The following is a 27,954-nucleotide window of genomic DNA, read 5'->3' on the forward strand; positions in this document are numbered from 1 at the left end:
ATGACAATGCATTTCTGGTGGAACATGGTGTTCTCCATTTGGCAACGTGACTATTAAAAAAGAAAATGTGTACCTTCTCACTGATTTTTAAGAAAACAATTATAATTTTGCAGAAGCAGTACGCTATATTAAAACATACCTGATTTCTGACAAATGTTTCCTTTCAATTGAGGTTTTGAGGTCAAAATATCTTCAACTGCATGTTCTTCATTTACTTCCAGTGTTAATAGCAATGACTATTCAGATACTAACCTAAAAGATATTACCAACTGAAAGCAATCAAAGAGTAAATGCTATAAAGCTAACTGATAATCTTAATAAGATTGGTATCTCATTTTGGAAAGCTGGGCCCTGGAGAAATTAAGCTAGCTAGTAATTGCTACAGCTAGTTTTGACTGGCTGTAAATTCCTCAGTAGCATCTATTTTACTATTCATTTAGGAGAGCAATCTCTTGTGTTGCTTTGAAAGTTGATTTGTGCAACAGTCCATATATGTGTTGAACTTTGTCTTGTGATACTGGCATCTAGAGGGAAAATATTTGTTTTTATCGTCCAATAAAAAATGTGGACCTAAGAACATTAACCAAAAAGGAAAAAGGAAACTTCATAGCCCATGGCGGATTTGTGAAATGCAGTGATTGCTGAAATATAAACATACAAGTTGACAAAAGTTAAAGGCTAACTAATGTTCAAGTAGCAAGACCAGGTCCTTATGTCTCTTTTACCACATATCCATGTAATGTCTTGAGTAAGTAAAATCTCAGAAGGAAAAAACAAGTCCAGGAAAGGAAGAAATATTGTGGATAATTCCATAATGATTCCCTCAAGCAATCAAAGCCATTCCATCTATTCCATCACAAAGACATCCGTTATGTATTTGTATACTAAATAGTAATTTAATTTATTTTATGATGCAATCTTTGTCCAAGGCATTGTGAGGGCATTGGAAAATTTACAGTCATACTCTGGGATCATGTATCGTTGTTGCTAAAAACACATGTTGTTCATAGACTACAGTTCGGCGTTCAACACAATCATCCTCTCCAAACTGATTATCAAGTTCACAGAAGTGGGTCTCTGCACATCCCACTGCAACTGGATCCTAGACTTCGACTTCCTCATCAACAGATTACAGTCTGTACAAATTGGCAGCAACACTTCCTCCCCCATAACCATCAGCACAGGAGCACAGCAAGGCTGCATGGTCAGCCACCTGCTCTACTCACACTATACTCATGACTGTGTAGCCGGAGGCAGTTCCAACTTCATCTTCAAATTTGCCGACAACACCATCATTGTTGGTGAATTACATATGACGATGAGTCAGAGTATAGGAGGGAGATCGATTGACTGATCAAATGGTGCCTGTGCAACAACTTCGCTCTCAACATCAGTAAAACCAAGGAACTGATTGTTGGTTTGAGAAGAGGAAGGTCGAGGAACCACAGACTATCTTCATCCACGGGACGGTGGTGAAGAGAGTCCTGTCACTGTACTTATAGAAATCCAAACATAATGTGTCTATTTGAAAATGAAATAGCATTTTTGGCAGGAATGGAGAATGCATACGAAAATACAAAACAACTCGGCTGGATGAGTGGGGTCAGTGAGGCATGGCTTGACTCAACCTGAATATTTCAGGATGTACAGTATTAATATGTATTTGAACTTGGGGCAGGTAGGCAAGCTCTCTAGTAGCTAATTCCATATGCAAACCCTTCCCTGAGTAAAGAATCCTCAAGGATTTTAGTGACTGTCTAATGTAGCTCCTGGTCTTGTTCCCCTAGGATGTTTTAATTAACTTTGCAAATATCCACCACCTAGGCATTATACATTCTTCAATTTTCATGTTGTTTTGGAAAAAGTTAATCACAATGATCTTGGGAAAATTGGGTGTGGTCTAATAACGTAAACAACTACCGAGATTAACATTGGTGGAGCTTCAATAATTGGAAGTAAAATTGTGTGCAATGTTTCTTGTATTAAAAAAAAAACTGTCAGGGAAGAGAATTTACTGGGAGTTCAGCAGCCAAGGAACTGAAGAAGACACTCATATTGGTAATGGTCTATTCTCAGTGAACCTGGCAGTGTTAAAGCAGTTGTGTGTGTTTGCTACCTATTTGCTATTTGTCTTATTAATTCTTCTGCACTTCATTGCAAGTCTTTCTAGTGAACATCTGCAAATAGTGCCTTTAGGTACTATTTTTCCATCTGATTCTGTCGTTTGGAAGTCCAAACAAGTACCTGCTTAATTGGCCAGAAAGAGTGCATCAGGCAAACTGACTCGGATTAGTGGAGCATGTACATGCAAAGGAGTTGAACACTGCACTATATTTTTGTCACCAGCCCCTGGTTATTCTGAAAGCAGCTAATGTAGAACAAACCATTGGGAGCTGATCAAAATCTAATATTTCAGTTAAGAGCAATTTTTAAGTATTTGGGGAGAAATACTTCTGGGGCATAAATTGCTTAAATTGTCATAGTATTGCGCTGGGATGGAAAATAAAATTAGTTTCCAACGTTGTATTCCAAAATTTTCTGAATATACTTTCATTTGGTGGAGTCTGCAGTAAAGGTCTCTGTAGACATGTAAAGTTCATGTCGTGCTCTGTAATTTCTGATATAACTTGGGAAATGTTACCATGTTAAATCATTTAATTTTGTAATAGCAACACCTTTTTAGTAGTGGAAGACCAGTGATACTGTTTTTGTCCTGTCGTTGTACTCCCAGCTCCAGGTCTCAACCATTGCCATAATCTGGTAATATTTTGGCAGCTTTGTTTAATTAGATAACACATAGTGAGGGTAGCTTTATAATTTAACAAAAAAACTTGACAGGATTATCTTATCTGCTTGGTGCCATAAAAAAAAATAGTTGCATTTAAGACACATTGTCTCAATGTTTGAAAAGGACCAGGAATAATTAGTTATAAATAAACCTGTAATGTTGCAGAATTATGGGTTGGTTGATTAGCTGATCTGTTTTGGTGATGTCCATTAAGGGGTGAATGTCTAGGACATGATTCTGCTGAATGAGAAGTGTGTAATGTTGTGCATCCACTTCAACAGGCATGCATTTACTTGATTTCTTATCTGAAGGGCAATACTTCTGATAAATGCAGCAATTGCCAAGTATTTATTTTTTTAACTCCTATGCATAGTAGAACTATCATTACTCACACACCCCATTAATGGCCTTGAATAGCAATTTATCTAGACATTTCAGAGTGCACAAGACGGCCCCATTGTAGCTAAGAAGCCGCAGAGCCAGGTTAGCTAAGGGCCGTGAAATGGGGAATTAATCTTGGCCATTGTTATTCAGGCTTTAGAGGAGAAAATATTTGGGTAACTGCAATCAAAATTATCCAGCTACTGTTGTGGGATTTGAGTACTCTTTCTGAATTAGTTTAGTCTTCTACAATGTAGCAAATCTCTATTGTACAGTATCACCCTAGATTAAGCACCAACGCTATTAGACATCGATTACTTTATTGAATTCTGTCTTTACTTTGTGTACTAGTCATGTCTCTACTATTTATTTCATTCCCCTTACATGTTTTTCCTCTACATGCTCAATTTTTGTAAGGTGTCCTTGAGACTCTTGAAAGGCGCCCATAAATAAAATTTATTATTATTATTATTACTTTAACTTTGAGGAGGAAAAGATGACAAAAACTACAAAAATTCTTGCAGGCCATTATAAAGTTGAAAAAGCATACCTCCAGATTCAGGGAAAGTTTCTTCCCAGCTGTTATCAGGTCACTGAACCGTCCTCTCACCAACTAGAGAACAGTCCTGAACATTAAACCCTTTATTTAATCCTTCCTGAATATTAAACCCTTTATCCTGTATCTGTACATTGTGGACAGCTTGATTGTAACCATGTATAGTTTTCTTGCTGATTGGATAGCACACACCAAAAAGCTTTTCTCTGTACCTATTGCATTGTACAGTGGCTTGCAAAAGTATTCATACCCCTTGAACTTTTCCACATTTTGTCACGTTACAACCACAAACGTAAATGTATTTTATTGGGATTTTATGTGATAGACCAACACAAAGTGGCGCATAATTGTGAAGTGGAAGGAAAATGATACATGATCCTCAAATTATTTTACAAATAAAAAACTGAAAAGTGTGGCGTGCAAAAGTATTCTGCCCCCTTTACTCTGATACCCCTAAATAAAATCCAGTGCAACCAATTGCCTTCAGAAGTCACCTAATTAGTAAATAGAGTCCACTTGTGTGTAATCTAATCTCAGTATAAATACAGCTGTTCTGTGAAGGCCTCAGAGGTTTGTTAGAGAACATTAGTGAACAAACAGCATCATGAAGCCCAAGGAACACACCAGACAGGTCAGGGATAAAGTTGTGGAGAAGTTTAAAGCAGGGTTAGGTTATAAAAAAATATCCCAAGCTTTGAACATCTCACGGAGCACTGTTCAATCCATCATCCGAAAATGGAAAGAGTATGGCACAACTGCAAACCTACCAAGACATGGCCGTCCACCTAAACTGACAGGCCGGGCAAGGAGAGCATTGATCAGAGAAGCAGCCATGGTAACTCTGGAGGAGCTGCAGAGATCCACAGCTCAGGTGGGAGAATCTGTCCACAGGACAACTATTAGTCGTGCACTCCACAAATCGGGCCTTTATGGAAGAGTGGCAAGAAGAAAGCCATTGTTGAAAAAAAGCCATAAGAAGTCCTGTTTGCAGTTTGCAACAAGCCATGTGGGGGACACAGCAAACATGTGGAGGAAGGTGCTCTGGTCAGATGAGACCAAAATTGATGTTTTTGGCCTAAATGCAAAACGCTATGTGTGGCGGAAAACTAACACTGCACATCACCCTGAACACACCATCCCCACTGTGAAACATGGTGGTGGCAGCATCATGCTGTGGGGATGCTTTTCTTCAGCAGGGACAGGGAAGCTGGTCAGATTTGATGGGAAGATGGATGGAGCCAAATACAGGGCAATCTTGGAAGAAAACCTGTTAGAGTCTGCAAAAGACTTGAGACTGGGGCGGAGGTTCACCTTCCAGCAGGACAACGATCCTGAACATACCGCCAGAGCTACAATGGAATGGTTTAGATCAAAGCATATTCATGTGTTAGAATGGCCCAGTCAAAGCCCAGACCTAAATCCAATTGCGAATCTCTGGCAAGACTTGAAAATTGCTGTTCACAGACGCTCTCCATCCAATCTGACTGAGCTTGAGCTATTTTGCAAAGAAGAATGGGCAAAAATTTCAGTCTCTAGATGTGCAAAGCTGGTAGAGACATACCCCAAAAGACTTGCAGCTGTAATTGCAGCGAAAGGTGGTTCTACAAAGTATTGACTCAGGGGGGCTGAATACTTTTGCATGCCACACTTTTCAGTTTTTTATTTGTAAAAAAAATTGAAAACCGTGTATAATTTTCCTTCCACTTCACAATTATGCATCACTTTGTGTTGGTCTATCACATAAAATCCCAATAAAATACATTTACGTTTGTGGTTGTAACGTGACAAAATGTGGAAAAGTTCAAGGGGTATGAAAATGTTTGCAAGCCACTGTACCTGTATTGTACCTGCACTGTACCTGTAACTATACTTGACGATAATAAACAAAACTAATTCTTGGCAGGGCTAGTGCCTCGTTACATCTTAGTAATGTTAAAGTGAACTTTGCTGGCGATTCTCTTCTGAAATGCCTGCCACACAGATGTACAGTCCAGCTCAACAATGCTTTGTTTTCTTCAAACATTTTCTCGACTGTAGACAATGGTTAAAATCTTTGGCTCCGATTTGTCCCCCTTCGCTTTTGAAAATTGGAAGTACATTAGCCAGCTTCTGGTTAATGTTCAATTTTTTTCTGACAATTTTGAGCTAGTGTAGAAGTAGAGAAGTGGCTCAAAAAGTACAGGAAATGCGTCAGAACTTGTGCACAACGTGAGGTCGCATAAAAATGCAGCATGATAATCAAACAATTGTCTTGGTAACCATGCTGGCTTAGGAATAAATATTGGCCAGGGCACCAATAAGAACTCACATGCTGCTACTTGAAATAGTGCCATTTTATCTCTTAAACCCATTTAAGAGGGCAGATGGGGCTTCATTTTAATATATGCAAATGAGCAGTATCATAACAGAATCACTGAACCACAGTTTTCCTTCATTGCAGTTAGGTTCCTGCTGCTCTGCCCATTTATATTTAGTAGTGCAGCTGATGACCTGGGTCCAGAATCAGCCACATGCCTATAAAATTAAAAGACCTGGATATTCCAGTGCTGGATTGACTCCTGAATATAATTTTATCAAGTTTTCGCACTGAATGAATGCATTGTGGAGCAGTCAGTCGCTTCTTAATTTGCATAATTAGCTTAATAATTAATTTTCTTCATGCGGGAATTTTACCCCAGAGCTTTTCTTGTCCCTGTACATTTCTGATGTTACTAAGAACACAGCGTGTTTGCCATTGCCTAGGAACTAAACAATATCACTCTTTTCATGGAGCATGAGTACTTCAAATCCTATTACATAACCAGGAAATATTTGTACTGATTAACACGAACTGCATTACCTTTTCAATAACCATCTCATCTCTGTGTATGGGATAACCATATGCTTCTGACTGCCCTAAGAATGTAAGCTGTGGTAAACTGTAGTTTAAATATTGAAACTTTAGAACAGTGGATGAGGAGAGACCAAACATGGAGATATCAGAGGCAAAATGGGATGCATAATAACAATGATATAATCTTGAGAGAGAACAGCAGCTTTGTATCCACAGAATCACTGGCATTCCCATGAGTCACAGTATCCAATATTCTTGGGGAAGAAGATCATTGGAGAGCTCTTGCATCTTTAAAGTCTCTGCAAACATTGGTCTAAAAGCCCTGTCCCACTGTGCGAGTTCATTGAAGAGCTCTCCCGAGTTTAAACAAAATCAAACTCGTAAGCATGGAGAATGAACGTAGCGAGTACATTGGAGCTCGGGGACGTCTCTTACCGGCTCGTACCGCTAACGGCAGGTACTCGGGAAGACTCGGTAACGGCAGGTAAGCACGGGAAGACTCGTGAAGATTTTTCAACACGTTGCAAAATGTCCACGAGATCCCCGAGTACCGACGAGTGGCCATTATTGTAAATCTCCGAGTTCGAATCAGGGCAAACTCGGGAGAACTCTTGGAATGAACTCGCCATTACACACTGATGGTAGTCTGAGCTTGAACGGCAATGGCCTAAGCTTTCATCACTGCAGTCTCCATAAATTAGTGGTCCCTGTCAGTGCTGTCATGGAAGCTGATGTCTATCTTCAGACGCTACACATCGGTTGGGCCCATGAATGTTGACATGCTGCTGACTATACTTGCTGGAAAGGTTGCCCTCCAGGCTCTTGTGCAGAGATTCGTGAAGTTTGTTGTCATGCCTGAACATTGTCCAGGTCTTGCCGCATGCATGCCAATGGTTGCGTGACTTGCTGGGAAGTTTTGAATGGAGTTGAATATCGTGCAAACATACCAGCAAACATCTCCGCCTCAAGCATCATGAAAGGCAAGTGAAGCAGCTGAATAATGCTGGGCTTAGGATGCTGCCTTGAAGAACTCCAGCAGTGATGGGCAAATGACCTGGCAACCACAACCATCTTTGTATGAGATATGACTCGGACCATGTAAATCATTGCCCTTTGATGCCCGCAGACCAGTTTAACCAGAGCACATTGATACTACATATGGTCACATGCTGCCCTCGTGTCAAGAGCAGTTACACCCATCTTACCTGGAGAATTCAGCTCTTTGTTCCAATGTTTGGGCCAAGGTTGTGATGAGACCTGGATCTGAATCTTTCTGACAAACCACAAACTGAACATGAGTAAGCGCGACTTGATACCCCTGCCGACAACAGATTCCATCATTTCAGTGAGGATTGAGAGTAAAGTGGGCTGTGAAGTTGGGATGGGCTGCTTTCTCTGGACAGAACATACCTAGAGTCAAGAGAGTTTATTGTCATTTGTCCCAGATAGGACCATGAAATTCTTGCTTGCTGCAGCACAACAGAATATTGTAGGCATAAATACAGATCAGATCAGTGTGTCCATATACCATATACCATAGAATATATATACACACATAAGTAAACAGATAAAGTGCAATAGGCTGTTATAGTTCAGAGTTTGTTTGAAGTTGTGTTTAATAGTCTGATGGCTGTGGGGAAGAAGCTGTTCCTGATTCTGGATGTTGCAGATTTCAGGCTCCTGTACCTTCTTCCCGATGGCAACAGAGAGATGAGTGTGTGGCCAGGGTGGTGTGGGTCCTTGATGATGCTGGCAGCCTTTATGAGGCAGCGACTGCGATAGATCCCCTCGATGGTAGGGAGGTCAGAGCCGATGATGGACTGGGCAGTGTTTACAACATTTTGCAGCCTTTTCCGCTCCTGGACGCTCAGGTTGCCGTACCAAGCCACGATGCAACCGGTCAGCATGCTCTCTACTGTGCACCTGTAGAAGTTCGAGAGAGTCCTCCTTGACATATCGACTCTCCATAATCTTCACAGGAAGTAGAGGTGCTGATGTGCTTTCTCTATGATTGCATCAGTGTTCTGGGACCAGGAGAGATCTTCGGAAATATGCACACCGAATTGCAGAGGGATGCGCAGAGACCCAGATCTGAGATGCTGGTAACCAGCTTGGATGGGATGATGGTATTAAATGCCGAGCTGTAGTCAATGAATAACAGCCTGACATATGAGTTTTTGTTGTCCAAGTGGTCCAGAGCGGAGTGGAGAGCCAGTGAGATCGCATCCACCGTTGATCTGTTGTGGTGGTAAGCAAACTGCAGTGGGTCCAGGTTATTGTTGAGGTATGCGTTGATTTGCGCCATGATCAGCCTCTCAAAGCACTTCATCACCATAGATGTTAGTGCCACTGCTTAATTTGTAGTGCTGCTTCCTCATAGCTCCAGAGACCGGGTTTCAATGCTGACCTCCAATACTATATGTGTAGAGTTTGAACATGTTCTCTGTGAGCAAGTGAGCTGTTTCTGGTTGCTCCAGTTTCCTACCACTTCCCAAGAATGTGTGTCTTGTAAATTACTCCTTGTGTGTAAGCAAGTAGTAACATCTGCAGAAGGGAGTTAATTGAAATGTAGTTATAAAATGGGTTAGGATAGGATTAGTTCTAACAGCGAGCGAGTGATGCTCAGTGGAGATTCTGGGCCATTTCTGTACTTTATATTTCTCTGACTATGATTCTACCACAACTAGGAGGCTGTTTGGTCATGGAGCCTTTGTTTTGGAGTGAATCAAATTCAGTAAATAAAGCTCAAAATTCTGCTGAAAATAATGGACCACAGATAAGAAAATTGCGCACTTAGGGACCCAGGAAGGTGTAAAGTTTAAGATAGAAGTGCAGTTGGATGATGTCCTATGAAGCTGATTTAAGAACTTGAAAATGTTTAACTACCACACACGTTATAGGTTCTCCCCAGGATACAGCAGGGTTCCATCCCTGAGAACTGTTTGTAACCTGAGCAGTTTGCAAGTCGTAAATGTGGCTGTGAACCAAGTGCTCACATGGCGGAAGATTATATATCCCAATTCTGCCAGTCTCCCACATGCTTGTCCGTGTACAGACTGTACGCAAGTCAGCTGTTCATAAGCTGGGGAGTACATGCAGTGTGTTGCAGTCTGCATCTCAAATTCATACAGTGAAGTGACATGATCATTCGGTGTGTTTAGCAATACCAGCCAGGGATGAAATTGAAGGTAATTTGATCACTGATTTTGATATGGCAGGTGCATGGTACTTGATGTGAAGGGCATGCATGTGGACAAGTTGTTGGTGTGGGGTTATAAACATGCACTGTAAAGCTACATTTCTGTCGGCCATCATGTTTTTTTAATATAATGGGTCATCTCGGTGATGTATTTCTCCTTTTTTATAGGGAGTAAATTTATGACATTGATTGAAGGCAGCGCCGTCTTTTACACGCTATTGACTCATCCTCCCCTGATGGAAGTTCGTCACCTCATCCCAGAAAACCTATTAATCTCAGGGTCAGATACCATCCCTGGTTTGGCTGCAAGTACTGGGCAAACAAGTAAGGCGACACAGATGATTAAACTCAGTTTGTGGGGAATGGTTGGAATCTGAAACAGTGTATTTAGTTATTTTGTGTTTTACTTTAATTAATTATCTCTACATATTCCCATGAACATTTCTTAACAAACCTAAAACAAACACAAGAAATATGGAAAGTGTGGAAAATTGAATCTTTAAATGTGCATTAAATGCTATTTAATCTAGCAAGCATAATTCATTTATCAGGCATAATTTATGAGTTATGTAATCTGGTAAATCAGTTACTAAAACAACCTGTCTTTATTTTACTTTTCCCACATCCTCTTGAAACTGTTGGAGTCCAGCCTAACTCGATAAGTTCCCGGGAAGCATGCAAGAACAAAATAGCATGAGGATTAGTTGCAGGACTAGCCTCCCCTTGCAGGCATTCTATGCCTCCAAAGTACAAAACGAGGATTAGCTTTGGTCTTGATCTTCTCTCACTTTTTTCTTTGGATGGTTAAAGGCAGTACTGACGGAGGTAATGGTGAAAATCATCATTGTTGAAAGGTGGCTTCAGAGATGTCTAAAGTAAATAGGTTTTCGAGCTTTGCATTGCAGACCTTTACATTGTTGTGCCACGGTGGCATATAGGCAGAGGATCTTTTGTGCACGTCAACGAGTGCAGGAGACGCTGCGCTCACCTCATGATCGCCACATGGGCGCCACATGTTCGCTGGCGGTCCCTGGTGAGTCTCCTTCATGGTCGTGAGGAGTTCCCGCATTCTGGGAACTAGTTGTGGCCTTAGTATGGTCACCGCAAATTTGTCAACATGTTGAAACATTTTCTGCGACCAAAAATTGGTCGCAATGGAGAAAATCGCTGATTCTGTAGTCGTAAGCGCAGTTGTAGTGGGGTCGCCATGTAGTTGTAGGTAGTCGAGGTAATCGTAGGTAGTTTTAGTTAATCTCCTTTGCTGACTGGGCATTTTCATTGACTCATTGGGGGAAAAAAACGTAAGCACGAGTTTTCAGAACAAGGATAGCCGACCGGTAATGTTAAATGCCCGCCAAACTTGACAGCTGTGTATCTCTGACACATTAAAAGTTGTCTGGCTTCTTAAAAGTGTCTCCCCCCCCCTTCTTCCCCCCCCTTCTTCCCCCCCCTTCTTTCCCCCCCTTCTTTCCCCCCTTCTTTCCCCCCCTTCTTTCCCCCCCTTCTTTCCCCCCCTTCTTTCCCCCCTTCTTTCCCCCCCTTCTTCCCCCCCCTTCTTCCCCCCCCTTCTTCCCCCCCTTCTTCCCCCCCCTTCTTCCCCCCCCTTCTTCCCCCCCTTCTCTCCCCCCCCCCCTTCTCTCCCCCCCCTTCCCTCCCCCCCCTTCCCCCCCCCCCCCTTCTCCACTCCCCCCCTCCCTTCCCCCCGCTCTTTTAAAGAACTTACCGTACACTGTGCTAGCCGTCTTAACCTTCCTGTTCATCGCGGTGTGTGTCTGTATTACCTTGGGAAGAGCAGAGTTCATATTTCAGGCCAATAAACCTTCATCAGAATTTATGCTGCTTGAAATACTGAGTATCCTTAACATTTTCAATTTTTATTTCAAACATGTGCCACTTTTTTGCATTTCAGTTATCATACCCAAGAGTGTGTTTCAGCAAATTATGAGAATTCCCTTAAAAACAGAGATGGTTCCATATACATCAGATGAGAAAAAATATTTGACAATAAAGAAAGTACCAACCTTCTCCACTTAGTCTGCACAGCAAGGCACCCTCTCATCCACGCTTCCTACAGGAGGTATAGGAAGGAATTGGAGATGCTGGTTTACACTGAAGATAGAGACAAAATGCTGGAGTAAATAAGCGGATCAGGCAGCATCTCTGGAGAAAAGTAATAGGTGACTTTTTGGGTCGTTTCAGGTTTTGAGTCTGAGGAAGGGTTTCGACCCGAGACGTCACCTATTCCTTTTCTCCAGAGATGCTGCCTGACTTGCTGAGTTATTCCAGAATTTTGTGCCTATCTTTCTTTGGGAGGACTATTTATGCAGATTTATTTTTGTTTAGGTGACATCTGAAAAGATCAAAGAGAAACTTGCATAAATAGTTGTCAAAGTTAGCGAGGTTTGCACCCATTCTCGGAAAGCTGATATCAGTCTGGAAGGAGCTAGCATTTAATTTGTGCCATTTTGTTTTTGTATATTTATATTTATCTTTTAATGTTTCAAAGGCAGTCGGCAGGTACTTAAGAATTGCATAGAGGAATGTGGGCCAAATGCTGACAAATGGGATGAGCATTGATGGACATCACAATTGGCATGGATGTGGTCAGTTGAAAGAGCCAGTTTCTATTTAAAAAAATTCTCTATTGAAATATTTAACTCATTAACTCAGTCTTGATGCTGGCCTTCATTTCAGCTTTCAATTATTTAAATTCCACAAATTCCACCTTAAAATCTTGTACCTAGATCAATAGACTCGTATTTGGATTTTTTTTTACCAAGAACAGTGCAGGCACAGCAATATTCACACACTCATCGTGCTTATTTAAGTTTTTATCAAAGTTAGAACATCAAAGTCAACCAGTGGGCTTTGGCCATTCTAACTTTTTGTTATTTCTGAAAATGATCAAATATTATATAAAATTATTACCATCGCTGTTTAGTCACGAGGAACTCAAGCCTAATAAATGTTGTGTTAAATTACTTTCATTATTACAAACTGAAGAAGCTACTTAATTTACACCACAACTGAATGTTGTAAGTTCTCCCCCAGCAATTAAACCTGTGTGGGAGGTTTAAGCAGAACTCCTGACAGTTCTCTAGTCTGTCAATTTGTATATCAAGTGCATTTATTTGTGAAGGAAACATATTTCCATAAACCTTTTATGAGTTTTATTTGAGAAGATTCAATTAAGATGAAGTGGAGTGTGGGGTGAAGAAAGCTTTGATTAACAGGACTCATATACAGGACTCGGTCTAAAGTTGTAGGAAGCAACTGTAGATGCTGGTTTACACTGGTGATAGACACAAAATGCTGGAGTAACTCAGCGGGACAGGCAGGATCTATGGATAGAAGGAATGGATGATGTTTCTTCTTCCCATTGAATGAAAAGACTGTCGGGGTCCTTGAACAGGGTCGAGGGAGGAGGTATAAGGATAGATGTTACATCTCCTGTGGATGCAGGGGAAAGTGCCTGGGGAGTGGGTGGTTTGGGTGAGAAGGGATGAGTTAACTAGGGAGTTGCGGAGGGAACGGTCTCTGCGGAAAGGGGTGGAATGGGAAGATGTGGCGAAAAATGTTGGCGGATGACGTGCTGTTTGCGACTGAAGAAGGGTCTCGACCCGAATCGTCACCCATTCCTTCTATCCAGAGATACTGCCTGTCCCGCTGAGATACTTGGTTTAGCGTTTATGGTATTGCCATTTAAAATCAGACTTCAGACCTTTACTCATAGAAAAGTTTTATATTTTTTAGTTGCGTCTTTGCTTTTTCTTGCAAACTCAAGAATATTGAGCTCAATAATAATATTTGTTAATAAGAAAATAAAATAATTTTCATTACTATCCTTGCGGACCTGAGGAGCTGGCTTCGACGGGATCTGTGCCACCGCGAGCGAGGAGTTACCGCGATTGAGGGGAATAATGGGTGGACTCAGTGTGGGGCCACCGAGAACAATGGGGGAAACGGTGTGGGGGGGGGGCGCGGGTGCCAATAACAAAGGGGGACCTGGCTTGGGGGGGAGGGTGAGGGCGAGGGTGAGGGCCGAGAACGAAGGGGAAACTGGTGTGGCATGGTGGAGAGGAGGGGGTTTGCTGCCACATGCGGCAGCAGGCAGTGGACAGAGCTGTTGGAAACTTGTAACTTTGTAGGTGCCTACAAGTGGCGACATTTGTGTACTGCCAAGGATGTATGCAAAACAAAGCATGGTCATCATGCTACTTTCTTTGAGTCTTGCTGTAGCCCTGAAAGCCCATTATCAAGTTGGGATGTGAGTGAGTCCGTTGATTTAATTGTAACAAAACAATTTACATTTTAATTGAAGGTGATGCTCTGAGGAAACCTAATTTGCTGAAGACTGTAACCTGCTTCTTGGATAAGCTGTCGCTTCAGTTATACCCAACAGTGGAAAAATTTGAAGAGGAGCTGGTGGAATTGCTTAATGCAGACCGGCTGCTTAAGGTATGGCAGAGCTACGGGTAATGCTTAAATTACTTGTTTTTTCCTATTTTATTCATGATTTTTATAATTTACTTTATTTCTCATTGTGGTTGCCAATGTTCAATTAGCGATACAGCGCAGAAACAGGCCGTTCGGCCCACTGAGTCAACACCGACCATCGAAAACCCCCCCGTTTCGCACTAGTTCGATGTTTATTCATCTTTCCCATCCACTCCCCACACACTAGTGGCAATTTATAAAGACCAATTAACTTCCAAACACACACGCGTTGGGATGTGGGAGGAAACCCACGTGGTCACTGGTAATCCACACAGACAGCACCCAAGGTCAGGGTTGAGCCCTGGTGTCCAACGATGCGAGGCAGCAGCTCTACCCGTTGTGCCACTGAGCTGCCCATATTATGATATGATATACAGTACGTTGTTAACAGTTAAGTGATGTGAAGGCTATAGGTACCTTTCCAGTTTTTACCTTGGATGAATACTCAGTCAGTGGACAACAGAAGCCTCATATCGATGCATGAGTTTATACTCTACTTGAGGCAAGCTGAATTGGCCAAACATTAGTTGAAGTGCTGCTGCATTATGTATTAAATGTAATTAATCTTAATAATAACATTTAACATTGAGAATTTTTTTAAAGTTATGGTAATAATTGGTTGAGGAGATTTATTACAGTAGATGTTCATTTGCCTAAGGTTGCTGGGTAATTCCCCCGGACAACACTATTTCCTTCTTTGAGATCTAAGACCCATTCTTCAGATGGGAGCCCAACATGTTGGTTTGGCTCAGTGCAGCATAGGCCTTTCCCAAAAGCTGTGTCATTCACAAATACATAAGAGCATTTGGAATTTGTTCAAGAAAAAGCTAAAACAAAATTAAAATTGCACAAAAAAATTAATTAAAGGCAACAAATCCATACACACAGTTCCAAATATTTAAGTTACCTTTATTAAATCAAGTAAAATTATCTAAGGTGAGGAGAGGAAAGATTTAATCAGAACTTTAAGGGCATTTTTATCACACAGAGGGTAATACAATCTGCTAGAGGAAGTGTTTGAGGCAAATACAAAAACAACATTTAAGAGACATTTGGACAGGTACATGGAAAGGAAAGTTTAGAGGAATATGGATCAAACGTAGGAAAATGGGACAGTGTAAATGAACATCTTGCTTGGCATGAATGAGTTAGCCAGAAGGGCCTGTTTCTGTGATGTAGGATGCTCTGACATTTCTTCTCCTAGCAGTTAATTTCTCCCATTCATTCAGAGATAATGTGTCTTGGAAGCAGTGTTTAAACACAAAAACCTCACTCTAACAGAGTTCAACTAATTCTTAGCGTCTATCAACTAATTTTTAGTTGTTTAAGAAAGCATGGTAATAATGCTGCCTTGAGAGACATGGAAAGTGTAGATTCTGTTTATCCTCTTAGAATAGGACAAGTGTGGAGAAATGGAACGGTATTGGGAATGTAATAAGTGTGCAGAAATCAAAGTCAGAATAAATAAATGTTGGCAAGTAGTCGTAGCATAAGCAGGGCTAGTATGACGCAATTAGAATAAGTGCAACACGATCATAGTATTATGTGGAAATGGGGACAGCTATGGGAGAATTGATCCGATATGGAATAATGCAAGGGCAACATTGAAAAGTCTCAGGCTGTTATTCAGAAATCTGAAATTCAGATATTCCACGAATGAAGCTATGCAATTCTCTGCATTCTAAACTGTTCAACGCTGAGTTAGACTTATGGGAAAGCAAGGGAAGATGCTAATTTGCACAATTAGGCATGAAAAATATAACAATTTTTGCAGATGTACATTGGGAAGCCAGGGGGTACGTATTATATTATTCAATGAAAGGCTGCCTTAAAGGTTGACTTTCGGTAGGCTTTAGGCAATGGCAGGTGAGTAGAGAATGTGCTTGTTAATAAAAATTAGCAAGGTATTTTGATAAAGCTATTATAACTCCTGAACTTCAACTACTTGTTACCAGTTGAATATATGCACAGGGCAGAGATGGAGGTGCTTTTAGAACAATGGAAATGTAAAGGACGGATCATGTATTTGCTGAGGAATTCAAATATACTATGTGGTGTGCTCACTCGCCTCTTTCAGAAGACTTGAGACTTGCAGTACTTGGGTAGAGCTTTCAAAATTGTTAATTCCTCGCACATATTTCAACAAACACTATTGTGTTTTCTTTCCAAGGTATTTTTTTCAACGTAATCTGCTAGACTGGCTTGCCCCTGAAGGAGTTTGCTTTGTTCTCTTTTATCAGAGAGTGCATGCTTCTGCAATGAACCTCAAGCAACATTCACATTATGATTGTTAAATTTACTTTGAAGTTGAGATCTGTAAAAGAAATGCACTGGGGCATTCAGAGATAAACTGCTCAGCTATTTAGAAAAAAACCTAAAACGTTAAAAATTTTGAAGTCAAACATGTTGAGTGTTAAAATTTGGTATTTCAGTGTCAATATAATTTTCTACATCCCTGCCATTTTTTAAAATATGAAGTCATTGCATTTTTTGATGAGCATGCAACTTCTAATCTAATCAAGAATCAAGTTGCATGCATCCATCAATCGTGACATGCAGGGAGTTTGCTAGTTATCATGGGCAGGTGTGGTTGTCATTTCTCTTCAAAGCATTTGATTACTAGTCTGGAGATGGAGCAAGGCATTTAATGATATTAATAACATCTACAGCGATAACATGAATTATTCACAAAGGTAAGTAGGTCAGGAAAAACATGCTGTTAATGAAAGGGCAGATTCAGAAAATTAGTTGTAATGTTACAGTTTGTGGTGATCTGAGAGTAATTTCTTGAGTGGGCTTGTGTGAATGTTTTTTTGCAATGTGCTGGTATGTTAAAATGTTAAAATGGTCTTTAAAATTGGAAAGAAAATGTGAATAATTTAGAGAATATTATCATACTTGTAAGCAATAGGAGCAGAGTTAGGCCATTCGTCCCATCAAGTCTACTCTTCCAATCAATCATGGCTGATCGATATATCCCTCTCAACACATTTCTCCTGCCTTCTCCCCATAACTCCTGACACCCATACTAATCAAGAATCTATCAATCTTAAACATATACATTGACTTGGCTTCCACAGCCTCCTGTCGTATATTGACAAGTACGGTAAGGTACATGTACAATGAAAATCCTGCTTGCAGCAATATCACAAGCCTATAGATTCGGGCAAATACACAAAAACATAAATAATGTATAAAATTCTGCCCATCATTAAAAGGTAAAAAGACTGCAAAAAACCCGAGACATTAAAGTAAAACACAATTTAGAAAAGATCCATGGTGTGCAAGAGGCGGACAATTGTGTTTTGTTTATGAGATAGGATTAGGGGTGTCAGGTTGGTTTAGAACTTGATGGTTGAAGGAATTTATCTGTTTCTGAACCTGATGGAGTGCAACTTTGGGCTTCTGTATCTCCTGCCCAATGTTTGAAGTGGGATAAGGAGGGGGGTGGGTGGTGGTGGGGGGAGGGGGGTATTGAGTTGCATCATCATGATGCAGCTGTGCAAGTTGTTGGTATTACTACACTTGGAGTATTGTGTGCAGTTCTGGTCGCCCAGCCAGAGGATGTGATTAAGCTTTAAGATTAAGATCTAATTATTCCGACTATTGTTATCCAAACTCACTGTGGCCTCTTTATTCTTCCCACCAAGATCAACCACTTCTCACTTATCTGTATTGAAACACATATGCAAATTACACTTCCATTCTGCAAGTTAATTAATATCTTCCTGTATTTTGTCACTTTGTTCCTTGGTGTAAACAACACCTCCCAGTTTGGAGGCATCTGTAAATTTTGAAATTATAAATTCAATTCTCAAGTCCAAATATGTAATTAATTGAGGAAACAACAGGGATCCTGGTATCTATCTCTGTGGATCATTTCTTCCCAGTTATGCTCATCTAAATAATTCTCCTTAATATTCAATAGTCAAAACAAGGAACCGCAGATACTGGTTTACCAAGGAAAGGCACAAAAAACTGTAGTAACACGTCAGGTTAGGCAGCATCCCTGGAGAACATGACCAGTCTGTAGAAGGGTCCCAACCCGAAACATCACTTATCCATGTTTTCCAGGGATGCTGACTGGCCTGCTGAATTACTCCAGCATTTTGTCTCCCCCTTAATATTGATTATTCAAAGTTATCTCTGTTTAGTAACGAGCCTGCTATCCCTTTTGCCACCTTACCCTTGAACTCCTGCTATGAATTTAGTTGTGTGCCTTTAAAGGCCATTTAAAGGCCTTTACAAAATCCAAATACATTCCATTGTACTGTATTACCTGTTCTCCCTTTGTTAGTTCTTCACGTAGTTATTAACAGGTAGTTATAATTGATTATTTTCACATTAGCTGAAAAGTCTATTTAAAAAAGTCTTTAAAGGCTATCTAAAGAAGGATCAATACCCAAAACACTTCCCTCCACAGATGCTGCTTGACCTGCTGAGTTCCTCCAGCAGTTTGTTTTCTCGCAGACTCTTATGTCTCTATTTCTTGGCTTCAGAAGAGGAATGCAAATGACAAAATGCATGTTGGAGCGATGTTATTGAAAAATGCAAGCATTTAGAAATGAGTGGAAACAAATTCTCCACCCAGCAGTAAATGTAATTTTTAACAGCACTAAGCCATTTTTGTTTGGAACTGTGTGAACTAATTTCTAGCCTCTTACCATTTAATGGTATGACAGAAACATGCAGCTACAGAAGCCAATTAAAATTGTAATTGTCTGAAAATACTGCTTTGAAAGAAACATTCATTTGATTGCAAGCTCTAGAAACTACCATGCATTTGAATTGTGGAATTGATATCTCTGTGTATTAATTTACCAAACATTAATCAAATTTGCTTTGTTTATTTGTTGTGCTTATTACAGATCACTGAAGTATTACGTTGTACTTTTACTTCGGGGAATAGGAACAGTGATTTGATTGACGGGAAACTAATTTACCCGATACATCATCATTGTTTCAGTACCCACAGAATAGATTTATAGAATTTTCTGTTTTTAACTTCTGATTTACAGCATCTACCATGTTACACATTGTTTTACTTCTTTGCTTTGTTCTTTAAGAGTAACATGAGTCTGTTTTGTGCCTCTTTTAGAATGACCAAATTACTGATGGAAGTACTGTTGTTATTCAAGAACGAAGGCTGCATGTTGGGGTACACAATGGCTTGTGTTACGTCCAGAAGCCACAGGTGGTGGTTTTGATACCAGCGACAATGCAACGGAAATCTGGGGCCATCTCTAAAAGGTAAAGTAAATTCTAAGTGAGACTAAATATTGAATGTGCAGGCTCGTGTACTATTTCATTATTAAGTCAGAAAATGTGTGTCATAATTTAAGCCATTAATTTTTACATTCCCAATCAAATTCCTGTAACTTTTCAATTTGAAAGATTTTCAATCAGTTGAGCAGAGGTCTAAACACACAGCGGTTGGAATGGGAAGGGGAGATAAAATGGCTAACAACCGGACGCTCCAGAGGACCTTGGCAGGTAGAGAACAAGTGTCTGGTGAAACGGTTGCCTCGTCTATGCTTGGTCTCACCGATGCATGGTCACACCATTTTGCGGGCACAAAAGTAATTGACAAGAATGGAAGATTTGCAAGTGAATGTCATTCTCATCTGAAATAGCTGTTGGAGTCCCTGCATGGAAGTGAGAAAGATAGTGCAGAACCTGGTGATTTTACGAACTACACTACTAACTTTCACCTTGTCCTTTGGCTATTTCTGACACCTTTCCCTCCTTTCCCAATCTCTCCGTCTTCATCACAGGGGATAGAATACCTACTGATATCTACTACAAATTCATTTACCTTTTGCTAACACATCCTCACAACGCACCTCTTTCAAGGACGGCATCCCTTCATCTTAGTTTCTCCATCTCCACTGCATCTGTGGCCCTTGTGGCTAAAGGGATCAGGGGATATGGAGAGAAGGCAGGTACGGGATACAGGTGCACAACCTTTTATCCGAAAGCCTTGGGACCAGACACTTTTCGTAATTCAGAATTTGTCGGTCTTCGGAATGGAAATTTTTTAGCGTAGATTTTAATGGCTGGCTCAGTGGTAGAGTGCTCGGCTCATATCCGCAAGGTCGCGAGTTTGCGCCTTGATCCTGGCAGTTACTCGATCGCGAGTTTGAGTCTTCAATCTCGTTTTTTCTTGCAGAATAAATGTTTGTATGAAATACAGTGTAGGAGAAGTGTACTGACTGTGTGGGCAGAACTTTGGAAGTGATTGCCCACCAGTCTAAAAAGCCGCTGTCTCCCTGTCCCTGGGATAGCAGGGGGCGATCAAACAGCACAATACCCCCCTCCCCCTCCAACTCCAGAGGAATCCGCTCCCCGATGGGCCGCTACCAAAGATCATAGAGGAGCTCCTCTATGATCTTTGGCCGCTACAGCGACAAGTGGCAGTTCGCCCACAGCCCGAGCTGCGCCCCCTCATCCGCCACCGCAAGAACAAGACGTACCTTGCACACCATCAGCTTCAACACCCTCTGGAGTTGGAGCGGGGCTGGGCTGGAGTTGCTGCTGGCTGTGGGTCTCTGGGATCTCCGTGCTTGCAGTGGGCCTGGGGGTCGGTGGGCGGCGGTGGGAGCTGTGGACCTACGGACCTACCTCCGTGGAGCTAGCCAGCTTCGGAGCGTGGAGAGCTGCGGGGGCGAGCTGCTGCGACCCGACTCCGGTGGATGGTGACACCGGGAGCTCGCGGGTCTCCGGTGGGAGACCGCTTTGCGGGGCACCGGCAGCGGCGACTTCTCCCGCCCGAATTATGGGGTTGAGAGTGACCTGGAGGGGGGCCTTACAACGCCCGGCGCGGCTGTAAATTGCCGCGGACTTGCTAGCGCCCGCCGGGGGCTCAAACATCAAGACCGGGGCAGGGCCCTACATCTCCCGGCGTGGCTTTGAGTGGCCGCTCCCCGATGGGCCCCTACGACGCCCCGAGCTGCGCCCCGTCATCCGCAACCCAGGTTCCTCTGTAGTTGGAGTGGGGCTGGGCTGGGCTGCTGTTGGCTGTGGGTCTCTGGGATCTCCGTGCTTGCGGTGGGCCTGGTGGTCGGTGTCCAATTGGTCCTGACACGGTCCTGCTGCAATCGCCGACGTGAAGACAGTGCAAAGCCCCCGCGCCGGTGCAATGAGCGGGGAGCTGGAGAGGGGAGGGAAGGGGTCACACACATGGCCGGGAAGCAGAGGGGTGTAGGTGGGGTGATACTGAAGCGAGCGACAATCTGCTGCTGCCTGCCCCGCTGAGTTAAAAAGTTCCCACGCAAGACTCACGAAACACTGTATATCGTGAGTCTACCGTGGGAACTTTTTAATTCAGCGGGCAGGCAGCAGCATATTGTCAATTATTAACCCTCCCGCGCAATATACCCTCATCTTCTCTTTTATGAATGGGGATTTAGTTCCCCTTTCTTCGAGGACCGACCGGAGGTTCCGCTGTCACCTCTGCGCGCCGCCCTCGGTGAACGTTTTCAAGGACCTTTCTTCAAGGACCGAAAAAATGGCCGCTATTCGGAGGTTTTCGTTATTTGGATCTTCGGATAAAAGGTTGTGCACCTGTACTGAGTTGGATGATCAGCCATGATCATATTGAATGGCGGTGCAGGCTCGAAGGGCTGAATGACCTACTCCTGCACCTATTTTCTATGTATCTATGTAACTAAGATGAAGGTTTCCACTGCCAGATGTCCTCTATCTTCAGTAGGGTTGATTTCCCGCTATGAGTTGCATCTTCCCGTCTGTAGAGACTTCTCTCTCCGCAACACCTTGGTTCGACTATTCCTGCCCACCCAACAACCCCTACCCCCACCCACAACACCTCTCTAGATACAGCCGCAGCAGATATAACATCTGTTTCTCACCACCAAACAGGGACCATAAGAGCCCGTCCAGATGAGACAGTCCAGGTTCACTTGCAAATCTTCCAACCTCAACAGTGAGATCGAGTGTAGTCTAGGCTACTGTTTCGTCGAACACTTGCACTCTGTCTGAAAAGGCCTGCTGGAGGACTCAGTTGCTAACCATTTTCAATTTCTGTTCTGACCTTATAATCCTCAACCTCCTCTACTGCCAGAGAGTGGCCACATGTAAACTGGAAGCACCTCCTATTCTGTATTGGTTGCCTACAACAACAGCATGAACAATTAATTCTCCGATTTCCATCCCCTCTCTAATTATCCTCACCCCACCCCCCCCAAACACCGAGGTCCTTCCTCTGGCTTTGCATTTCACTCCTCTTTCTTCCTTATCTGACTCCCTTTTCCATTGCACTTCTTGCCATTGTTATTATATCAATGCATCTGCCATCCACCCGTCCTCACCCGTACTCACCATTACCTCCCATTATTGGCTTTGTTCCCTCTACTCCATCAGTCCGAAGGTGGATCCTGACTTGAAATGCTCTCTGTCCAATTCCCTCCTTGGATGCTGCACGACCCATTGAGTTCTGCCAGCACTTTATTTTCTGAGTGAGGAGGAAGTGTTGTTATCAATTTGCACTGACTGCGGTCTGCGAATGTGGAAGTCGGGCATCCAGTTTCAAAGGGAGGCACAAAGGCCAAGGTTTTTTTTTTAGTTTGATGTTGAGTTCGAGGACGGTAGAGTTGAATGCTGAGCTGTAGTCCAGATGGTCCAGAACAGAGTGGGGAAGCCAGTAAGAAAGCAACTGCTGTTGACCTGTTGTAGCAATAGGCAAATTGAAACTGATCCAGGTCATCTCTGATGTAGGAGTTGACTAGCACATAACAGACCACTCAAAGCACTTCTTTATGGTAGGTGTAAGTGCTACTGGACAGTAGTCATTAAGGCAACTTGCCAAAGATAGACACAAAAACCTGGAGTAACTCAGTGGATCAGGCAGCTTATCTGGAGAAAAGGAATAGGTAAAGTTTTGGGTCGAGACCCATCGTCAGAGGCAACTTGCCATGTTCTGGTACAATAGGTTTCCTTTTGAAGCAGATGAGAAACTCGGTCCACAGAACGAGAGGTTGAAGATGCCCTTAAATGCCCAGTAGGTTGGTCCTTGCATGTCCTTAGCTCTCATGGACTACTTGCTCTGCATAATCTGATACAAACGCAAGTGGATGGTGTTTTTGTGCATTCAGCCAGGCTGGCCATCTCTGTGTGCATCCCTGTTGTTAATGGCTTCCAGTTATGGCCATCAATCGAGTCGTCTACAGCAACAGGGAGCCAATGATGCATCATGACCTCTTGTGAGCCCTTGCAGCAGGCACACCCCATCCAGCGAACAGAATTCCCTTTATGTGTTCCAAAGGTTTATCTTCCCGTGACATCTGCACCTGGTATAAGCTCGTATCTCATGCAGTTGATCTTGGAGGTGTGCTGTAGGAGATCAGCTACAATGACACACTGTGGCCTTCATAATTTTCACCATCCCGCTTGTCATCCTCTTCCTTCAGCCTCCCCTGCTGTTTCTCCTGGAATTCAGCTCCACTCCTCATCCAGTACTCTGCCTTGTGTTTCTGTGAACTTTATACAAAATCCAAAAGATATGCAATACAGGTTATGTAATCAACTTGTTGTTGGAACTACGTACTACTTATAGGGAAAACATGCAGTGGCCATACCACCTAGATGGTGGTGGTTTTGGGAAAGATGTTTGCCTTTTCAAATATCAGCTTGGCATTATTCGGTATCTGACATTCGCAATTATATTTATGTGCAAAAGTTGATATGAATCCAGAAGTTTTCAGAACCAGGAATGGGTAACATTTCGGGTCGAGACCCTTCTTCAGACTGAGAGCCAAGGTAGAGTCACTCAGGTTTGTCACTCTACCCTGACTCTCAGTCTGAAGATGGGTCTCGACCCAAAGCGTCGCCCATCACTTCTCTCCATGGATTCTCTCCATTGGCTTTTTGTGTCTACCTTCGGTTTAAACCAGCATCTGCAGTTCCTTCCTACACATTGAGTTTTCTCTATGACTTGGTATAGAACACATAACAAAATGAGTCATTTCGTTTCTTGTCTGACTGCAGTTTGCTGAAGAAATCTCTGATTCTCAGAAGTCGCATCCAGCTGACAGAAATGGTTAAACATGAATTCTTTGGTATACTTTTCCACTTGGAGTATGTGTTCCACACCTCCACAGGACAAAGAAAGGTGAGTCAATGACATCTGGATTTTAATTTGAATTTAGCAACCATATTGCATGATTCCAACAGCGAGTTATCCGAACCACGATGTAACTGCTGGTTGTCTAAGATTTTCCTGTCCCACAATTATTAAGGAAGTGTTTAATTGTTTTGATTTTATGTTTAATTTGATACAATCATAAGTTTGAACTATTTATCTTTATTGAAATGTGGCAGAGATTTATGAAATCTAGAAATAACAGTTTCTTCAATTTGTAACCATTAAATGATGCATGTATGATATTTTTATAAATTGTGTTGTTGCGTTAAATGTGTTATTGTTGTGTTGTCTCAGTTTACCTTCAGTTAGTTCAAGCTCTGTTCAAGGTCTTATAATTTAGAGAATGCAGACCTTCATCCCCATGCAGCTATGTCAGTTTTTGTTAAAAAGGATATGTAGATTTATACAAATTGTGTCTGTTTTTTATTGCTAACTAACTTAAAAAGATATAGTGTGATATAAATATTATTGCCCATATATTGCATTTCACCCACTTCTAATGCACTTGATTTGATGTGATGTATAGAATGATAGAACACAGAGTAAAGTTAGATCAATTGAAGTAGCCCTTTGTCTCACTATGTCTAAGCCGACCATTGAGTATTTAGGAAATTATACGCCAGTGAGTGGTAGGGAAGCTGTTGGGAGTATTCTTCGGGATAGGATTTACTTGGATTTGGAAGAGAATGGGCTAATTAGGGACAGTCATTGTGGTTTTGTTAGCAGTGTTACTAACGATTGAGTTTTTTGAGGAGGTGATGAGGGTGGTCAATTAGGGTACGGCAATGGATGCTATCTACATGAATATTAATAGGGTATATGATAAAGTCCCTCCAGGTAGACTAATTCAAAAGATTAAAATGCATGCGATTCACAATACCTATACAAAATTTGGAGATACATGCAGAAGAGTTGGTTAGGAGGTTTGCAGACAACACCAAAATTCACAAAGTTACAGATGGTGAGGAAGGTTGTCAAAATATACCGCGGGATATGAATAATTACAGAAATGGGTGGAGAATGGCAATTGGAGTTTAGTTCAAGGGAGGCTTGGGAGGCTGAATGTAAGGGGAAAATATACTGTAAATGACAAGACGCTTAACAGCATTGATGTACAGAGAGATCTTGAGATCCAAGTCCATAGTTCCCTGAAAGCGGCAGCATAAGTAGATAGAGTGGTAAAGAAGGTGTATAGTTTACTTGCCTACATCGATTGCGGCATTGAGTATAAGAGTCGGGAAGTCATGTTGCAGCATTTGAGGACTTTGGTTGGGCTGCATTTTGAGTTTAATGTGCAGTCTGGTCTTCCAATTACAGGAAGAATGTGGAGGCTTTTGAGAGGGTTTCTAGATTGCTGCCTGGAATAGAGGGTATTAGTTACAAGGAGAGGTTGGACAAACTTGGATTGTTCTCTCTGGTGCATCAGAGGCTGAGGGGAGACCTAATATAAGTATATCAAATTATGAAAGGCATAGATAGGGCACAGCCAGAACCTTTATTCTCAGTGGAAATGTCAAAGATTAGAGGGCATGACTTTAAGGTGAGAGGGGGACAGGGGAGGTGTGCAACAAAGAAAATGGTGGGTGTCTGAAACACGCTGCCAGGGGTGGTTGTGGAGACAGATATGATAGGTACATGAATATGCAGGGAATGGAGGGATATGGATCGCATGCAGGCAGAGGAGATTAGTTTAACCTGGCATCATGTTTGGATTGGACATTATGGGCCGAAGGGCCTGTTCTTTTGTGGTACTGTTCTGTGTTCGATATTGTGCCTGTTTAATTTTACAATTAGGCACCAGATGGAACTGATTCCTAATTGTTCCCAGGACCTGTTTATTTAAGACTATCTGATTGAACCCCAGATTGAAGTGAAGCAGGTTCCATAAATATTAATAATCGCTGACTTGTACAATAAGCGAACATAACATAAGAAATAAACTCACACAATAGATTCATTCACAGTGTACAAAGTTTAGGGTTGACCACTTCCACTTACTTGCATGATCCACATTGTTTCTGATTTCCTAAGTGTGCAATACCTCAGTATTGAATATACCTAATGGCTGAGGAACAAAATTCAAAATATTTTCACCGTGTATAAAGAAATTTCATCTCATCCCTGCCCCAAAAGGTCCTTATTCTTGTTCCAGAATCTCCCCTTAATTGCAGCTGGATGATTAGTAAGTAACTGCTTTTCGGCAATGATGTTCGGGTTTAGGTGGTAAGATAAAAGAATATATTGAAAAATCATTAGCAATTCCAAATTGCATTATTTTAATGGTTGAAAATACTCCCTTTTACAATCAATGGTTTGGATAGAATTAAAGAGTGTAAAATTCCAGTTATTGCAGGTTCATTGTTCGACATTGGGTTCCACTGGTATCACGAGAGGCTGGTTGTGAGGAATAGTAACAGTTTAGGAAGGATGTTCAGAAGTTTCATTTAAATGACATTAGGTGGCACTGTTACATGGTTTTTGGAGTGACAACATGTGAAGAAGGGGAGGTCTTAATATGGTCAGTGTTACAGGTGGAAGTCTTTAAACTAATTTATGATCTGCAAATAAATTCATGCTGGGTCCTAATTTCTAAATTACAGCATGACTCTATTTATACTTGCCCTAATTCAGTTTGGTTGTGAGACCATCTTCAACACATTTTGAAAGGCTGCTTCTATTTTAGTGCACAGAAATTAATTGAGGAGATGATCTTGTTAAGAATCTTTATGAAATATTTCTTATGTAGGTAGTATGTGAGGACATTCCATCATCTCTGTGAATTATTTCTGAATGACTTCATTGAAATTTTAAGCTACGAATCAGTTTTTGTGAAAAAAGGTTGAAGTAAAGTGACTAAAAATTAATGATTATCATTTGATGTCAAATTTAGCAAATGCACCAAACACTGCATTTAATTTCAATTGTACCGAAGCAGAGATTGTTCAATACTTGTTTGAGAAAATGAGAAGCCATCTTATGCAGACTGACGTACATTTTTTGCTGATGGAGTAGGGCAAGTGTAAAGGCTATTTTCTTTCCCGTTTATTCTTTGGCATTTTATCAACTAAACAAACAATAAAAGAGAAAAGGTTACTAGGTCTATGAAACTCATTTCCTTTCAAAGACTATAAAGCAAAATGTCCTCAACGAAAATCAGTCAGCATTTGAAAGTCTTCTACCTCAACCCGGTGAGATTTAAACAGTTGTATTATGTAGATGATATCCAGAGTTACAATGGTATAAGAACTACCATATTTCACAACAATTGCCACATAACTCTTTATTTCATGCTGAAATAAAAATGTATCTATTCCAAATAATAATGAATTAAAATTTGCTACATCTGCTGGGATCAGTTTTGTATTTCAAATGTATGGAACAAAAATTAGATTCTTCCAATCGACAATACTGAAATTCATATTTGTTTTATTTATTGCTTTCTTTTGAAGTGAAAAAACATTTTTAGTATCTATACATTATTCACACGTGACATCATTTGATGGATTTATGCAATATCCCCTCTTTTCTCAGTATTCACATA

At 41.5% G+C, this 27,954-nt stretch overlaps 1 protein-coding gene across 3 annotated transcripts in view; it reads left to right on the forward strand.

The window, feature by feature from the left end:
• nphp4 (nephrocystin 4) overlaps nt 1-27,954 on the forward strand; it is a 204,821-nt gene that overhangs the window by 55,574 nt on the left and 121,293 nt on the right. For all 3 annotated transcript variants that reach the window (XM_033048072.1, XM_033048073.1, XM_033048074.1), the window contains 4 exons: nt 9,926-10,081; nt 14,079-14,215; nt 19,353-19,504; nt 24,257-24,380. In XM_033048072.1, the coding sequence (XP_032903963.1) occupies nt 9,926-10,081; nt 14,079-14,215; nt 19,353-19,504; nt 24,257-24,380 (569 nt within the window). The remainder of the gene's footprint in view (nt 1-9,925; nt 10,082-14,078; nt 14,216-19,352; nt 19,505-24,256; nt 24,381-27,954) is intronic.

The sequence above is a fragment of the Amblyraja radiata genome, chromosome 31 (genome assembly GCF_010909765.2).
Source record: "Amblyraja radiata isolate CabotCenter1 chromosome 31, sAmbRad1.1.pri, whole genome shotgun sequence".
Lineage (NCBI taxonomy): Eukaryota > Metazoa > Chordata > Chondrichthyes > Rajiformes > Rajidae > Amblyraja > Amblyraja radiata.